Source organism: Sciurus carolinensis, chromosome 11 (genome assembly GCF_902686445.1).
Source record: "Sciurus carolinensis chromosome 11, mSciCar1.2, whole genome shotgun sequence".
Taxonomy (NCBI): domain Eukaryota; kingdom Metazoa; phylum Chordata; class Mammalia; order Rodentia; family Sciuridae; genus Sciurus; species Sciurus carolinensis.
Genome location: NC_062223.1, coordinates 88,280,301 through 88,286,245, shown reverse-complemented (window position 1 = coordinate 88,286,245; position 5,945 = coordinate 88,280,301). Strand labels below are relative to the sequence as shown.

Below are 5,945 nucleotides of genomic sequence, written 5' to 3'. Positions count from 1 at the left end.
GGCTAGTTGACGATGTGATTAGAGCATGCCCCCCTCGTGTACCTATTCTATGCCTGCAGCTGTCCGCGCGTTTACCTCGTGTGCTCTCCCCTGATTGGTTGAAGTGTATATAAGCTTGATGGGTGGGGGAGTAGAGAAGAAGCTGAGAGTAGGAGTAGAAGCGAGGAAGAAGAGTGCGAGCGAGGGCGAGAGCCGAGTGGGAGAAGCGGAGCGGCCGAAGCAGGTGTGAGCCGAGCGGGAGAAGCGGAGCGACCGGAGCAGGCGAGAGTTAAGCAGAGGGAAAGAGAGCGAGAGAAAGAAGAGAGAGAAAGGGATAGAAAAGAGGGAAAGAAAGGAAGACTGTGCACAATAAACTCCCAAAGCTTCAGACGTTTGTCGTGTCTCTCTCTGCGGGCAGAGGGAACGCGATAATTGGACACAATTCATTTTGCCATAAAAGAGAAAGTACTAAGTCTATGAGAAATATGCAGGTAGAAGTTAAGGGTGCTCATAGAAGGGAGAGGATACTTTCTATGAGCACACAGGCTCAGGGGGAGAGAGGCGGTTTTTGGCACTGAGTTCCAACAGTGAAGGATGGGTGGGAGTAGTGGTGAGATGAGGAATTTGAGCACAGTCACTAGCCAGAAAAAGTGGCCCACCCATAAGGGAGTTCAGTCCCAGGCAGAGGAATACACTCCTTTCAAGACTCAGCAGGGTGTGAGGGTTGAGTGGCTGGATGTAGTTCACTAGCTAGTCAGGAATGATCACCGCCCAGTGGGCTATTGGGTATTAAACATTCCTTTTTGGTTTACTAAAAGAAAAACCAGAGAAATGTGGGTGGGTAGGGTCAGCGTGCCAGTGACTGAGGAGGAAGAGAGCCAACGAGGGGAGAATACCATGGGGAGTTCTAAAGAAGACTTTCATTTTCCTGGCTCTGGAATGCACACTCTCTTCCATCCCTCACACTGAAGTAATTGAGCAATCCCTAGTGGCTTTCCTGTAAAGGTGATGTCAGTCCATCCTAGATATTTTTTAGACCAAGTTCAGCACTAACCTTCACTTCCTTATGTCCAGCAAAGCCCTCGCATAGGAGGTAAGGGTGGGATAAAAGTTGCGGCCCCTGCTAAGACCTATAGGGACAGAGGCTTCCAATCTCTAATTTATTTGTATAAATCATCTTTAGGAACCTGCCCCTACTACCAACTCTGCCTCAGGATCCCCACTGCCCACAAGGAGTAGGTCCTAACCACCTCTCAGTGACAAGTGGACTATTAGGTTCCTAGAGGAGTAATTAGCAGAGCTATCACTCACCTCTTTCTCAGGTTTTATTCTGCTTAATATCTGCTTCCTTGATTCTGGTGCTCAGCCAAGAATGTCCTGAGAAATTATCCCTCCTCCATGATTCCTGAGCTCACACAGAATGAGAAACTATTCAGAAGAGGGTTTAAAGAATGAAACTGAAATCAGAATAGCCAAGAACTATTTACACTATCTCTTTCCATCATGTCCCAAACATCCACAGGGTGGTTGTTTGTTTTATAGAAATTGACAAGATGATCCTAAAACATACATGGAAATGCAAAGAACAGTCACATTTAAAAAAAAAAAAAAAACAAAGTACACTATTCAATTTCAAAAACTTACACAATTATATAATGATCAAGATTGTGTGGTCATATAGATAAATGAAAAAGAACTGATAGTTTGCAAATAAGTCCTTGTGGTAAATTGATTTTTCACCAAAGCTACTAGGATAATTAGATAAGGAAAGGAGAATCTTTTGAAAACCTGATGAAGTTACACAGAACATCCAAATGAAAGAAAGAAAAACTTTAGACACTTCACACCATAAACAAAGATTAACTTGAAATGGATAATAAACCTACATGTAAAAGCTAAAACCATAAATTTCTTGAATAAAGTAGAAAATCCTTGGTACGTGAGTTGAGGAGTGTTCTTAGATGTTATTATAAAAGCATGATTCATAAAACAAAAAGTTCATAAAACAAAAATATATTTCACCAAAATTTAAAACTTCTGCACTTTGAAGTATACCATTAAGAAAAAAAGACAGCAGATTAAGAGAAAATATTTGCAATTCATGTATCTAATGAAGGCATTAGATCCATAATATGTGAAGAACTCTTACAACTCAATGATAACCCAGTTTTTAAAATGGGCAAAATATGTGTATGGCTAACAAGCACATGAAAGATGCCTAACATCATTACTCAGATGAAAACTAAAACCATAATGGAATACCACTTCACACTCACCACAATGGTTATCATTTTAAAATAATGTGTTGAAGGTTGTGGAGAAATTGGAACTTCTTCCAGTGTTATCTCTTAAGCACTATGAAATTAAGGGAATTTTCATTCTAACTCCTCAGCTTTCCATACATATCCCCAGAACTCAACAAGTGTTGTGTAATATAGTGGATGCCATGGTTGCACCACTCAGGTCTGAAATCCTTATAACCCCAGCTGCAATGATCATCTGAGGGTTCACAGTTGCATCCCTCTCTGGGAATTGCTCTTAGCTAAAGTAAGATGTTTCACACCCAAGATTATGCCATCATACCCAGTTGCCTACATCCGATGATGGGATTATTCTAAAATTCAAAGGACCTCAATTGCAGACATCTCTAAATAGCCATCCCATCTTCAGAGCGCACCATGAAAACAAATGAAGCTACTACTGTAACCATATAACACCATTTAACTTCCTATGCCCATCCTACTTCTCTTGATCCCTTCACAGGTATTGATCCCTGAGAAGCCTCCCCAATAAATCTCTGAACGCAAATTCAGATTTAGTGTCTGTTTCCTGGGGAACTCAACTAAGAACAGATGGAAGAAACCAGTCAGGCTTTTCAATTTTCCAATTTTTTTTGCACCCACATAACCACCAAAATTTTTGCTGGGTTTATCTCTACCTCAGGAAAGACCTTCTGCATAAACCAAGACTGATTCTTTTTAGTCCATGTCTAGAATCAGTAAATAGCACAGAAAAGAAAATTTTTCTGAGGCTGACTACCTCAGGAAGGTTCCTCCTTCTCTGGAATTCCTATTCACCTAGTCCTTATTGCTTTCATAGCTCTCACATATCTTTAAAACTATGACTTTTGTAATTTTACCATATTTTTCTGGTTGTTGCAGTGTGTGTCTTGTGCTCCCATGACCTAATAAATCCTGACTAGAAGTGAAAGTCTCTAAACATAGATTTTTACAAATTATGAATGTATGGATTTTTTCCTTATTTAATTGAATTGTGGTCAGAAAAGTTGTTCTGAATTATTCAAATATTTTAAAAATTGCTGAAACTAACTTATGATCAAATTTAATAAAATATTTCATATACTCTTAAAAGAATGCATTCTCACACTATTGAATGCAATGCCCCTTCAACATTCATGGGATCACACTTATTGTTTTGTTCAAATCTACATCCTTACTGGTTTTTGTCTACTTGTTTCTGAAATAGAGTTATAGTAAAATTTCCCATTGCTGTGGTCAACTTTTCTATTTTCCCAAGATTTTGTCATTTGCTTTATATACTTTGGATTAATGTTATTAGATGCATAAAGTTTAGAACTGTTGTAACTTCTCATGAATTCAAACTCTTGAAGCTGTCAGTAGTGATTTTCCTTATATGTGGTAATGCAATTTGCTTCTACTTTTACCACTTTTAACATACCTATGTCATCTTATAGTCTCTTGCAAGTCTTTATTGAGATATACGCTCTTGTACTAGCTGACAAGTTATTTCTTCCACATAACTCTAACCATTTATTCTGAGATAGTATGAAAATACAGTTGTACTAACATAAAAACATATCACCATTTTATCAATTTCATAATAAAAATAATTATCAAGTATCCCAATATTATAGTTCAAAAAAAGCATATAAATATTAAAGTTCTAATTAATTCATTAATAGAAACCAACTCCTTTTTTGGTTGGGAAGGCAAAAATATCATACTTAAAACTAAAATAATAGTTAATAAGTAACTTCCAAAGGGTATAGGGAAGAATAACAAGATTTTCAGAAATTTTATAATTAAGCATTGTTCAACTTTTCTATTTACTAAAGAGCCTACTGTCTACTCCCTGTACAAGACAAAGGCAACATTTTACTAGAAATTTTTCATAGTCTCCTCCCATTCTCCCTTAAGGTCCCCCTTACAGGCATCCCAAATGTAAACATTTACTGTAAAGCTTCTTTATCTGAAAACATTAAACACATATGTTCGTACAATGTGAATTTTACATGAACTTTTACCCAGAAGTTGATTTTCCAAAATGGAGGTTTTCATAAAAAAACATAAAATGATATCCAGAGAGACATAAAATAATCCACCATGAGACTTGGTAATAATCAAACAAAATCAGTTGTTGCACAAACCTGATGTATACCCATACAGGGGTGGTAAGCATAAAGAAGCAGGCAAAATAACTACATGGGCCCTACTTGGAATATTTGAAATGACTGAAGGAATAAATCACATAAGGTCTAGTGTGCTTATAGTTCCTGGGATTTTAATTCTGTATAACTAAAAATATACAAGTATCATGCTGGGTATCTTGGCACCTAATCTCACTAAATTTCTTATGTATCTTTCTGGTACGGGATAGCAGTAAGAAAAACAGAGATTGCAATTTTGTCAAGCTTGTGGCTTTTCAATTTTCCTATGGAAGCTTCATTAGACTTATATTTACTAAGTCTATATGTTGACTAACATGTACGATAAATTAAGTCCTGTCTCAAGCTCCACTTTCAAGGCAATAGCATCAGCCAGCCAAGTTTTATTGAACGCAACAGTTGTTTCTGTGACCACTGGAGTCTTTGAAGCGCAGCCGCATTTTAGAACGATATTTCTCCAAATATAAAAGTTGCTTGCTGTTAAAAGCTCCACGCCGCTTTTGTCTTATAAACTGTACTGCATCTTCATTTTTCATTCCACTTTCAATTAATGCTAGGGCAACAAGCACTGGAGTTCTCCCAAGACCTGCAACACAGTGAACAGCAATACAACAACCAGGTTCTTCACGAAATTTAATGTTTACAAGACTCAACCAGTCATCAACAATCTGGTTGGATGGTGATGAACCATCATCAAAAGGCCAATCTAGAACCTGGATGCCTTCTTTCTCCACAAGAGCAGTGTCATAAGTTGCTTCACACACTCTTACTATTGTGGTAACTCCATATTTCTTAAGTTCCTCTATAAATCTGTTTAAGGTTGCACTGGTTGGGTTGTGTGTGATAAGAAATCTCATGTTCCTGTATGTGACTTCCACAGGAGCTGGGCGATTCATTGGCGCCATGTTAATCTAGTTTTTAAAAAGTTACGGGAAAAGTTAAGATGTTTGAATACAGTAATGGTGTCAAGAAACTGAAGACTACTCAAACGTACTCCAGATCAAAGTCTCAGCGCTCAAAATATGAAGTTGGGAGTGACAGGAAAGGAAGGAACCTCCTAACAAGGCACAGCAGCTCTTCAAGTCCCTAAAACGGAGTCAATAGAAAGGAAGTGCACGGAGATTTACCCCATCCAGTCAGAACTCTCGTAAAATGCTCAGATGACTTCGGCACTTCTGTGTTCGGGTCACTCGCTCCCACTGGGGCTTCCTGCCGGAGTGGTAATGTCTTTCTACAGTTCACTTGTCCTCATAAAGGTCGTGCTGTGCCTGGCAGTAATCTCCAGGGCCCTTCAGAAACTCCATAAATGCGTGACCAAGAACACCACAGAAAGGAATATGTTTACTCATGAAAGATTGTGGCCTAATCATACAGCCAGTCCCGTGGCGGCGACACAGGCGGCGGCGGCGGCTGCAGGCCCAGGAGCGGTAGTGGGCGTCGCGGGACGGCGGTGGCAGCGGCGGCGACGGCGGGACACCAAGCTCTACCGTGGCCGAGCGGCTCGGAAGAAAAGCCTCGAGAGAGGCAGTGAGCGCGCGCC

The 5,945-nt window shown here is 39.4% G+C and overlaps 1 protein-coding gene across 1 annotated transcript; it reads right to left on the bottom strand.

Moving 5' to 3' along the window:
• Positions 1-4,084: 4,084 nt before the first annotated feature.
• On the bottom strand, positions 4,085-5,945 carry LOC124959725 (protein tyrosine phosphatase type IVA 1-like). Its single transcript, XM_047518063.1, has one exon. The coding sequence runs from the start codon at positions 5,308-5,310 to the stop codon at positions 4,789-4,791; it is 522 nt and encodes a 173-aa protein (XP_047374019.1). The 5' UTR covers positions 5,311-5,945; the 3' UTR covers positions 4,085-4,788.

Excerpts from the sequence above, each read along its gene's own strand:
- LOC124959725 (XM_047518063.1), bottom strand. The coding sequence starts at position 5,310 with ATGGCGCCAATGAATCGCCCAGCTCCTGTGGAAGTCACATACAGGAAC.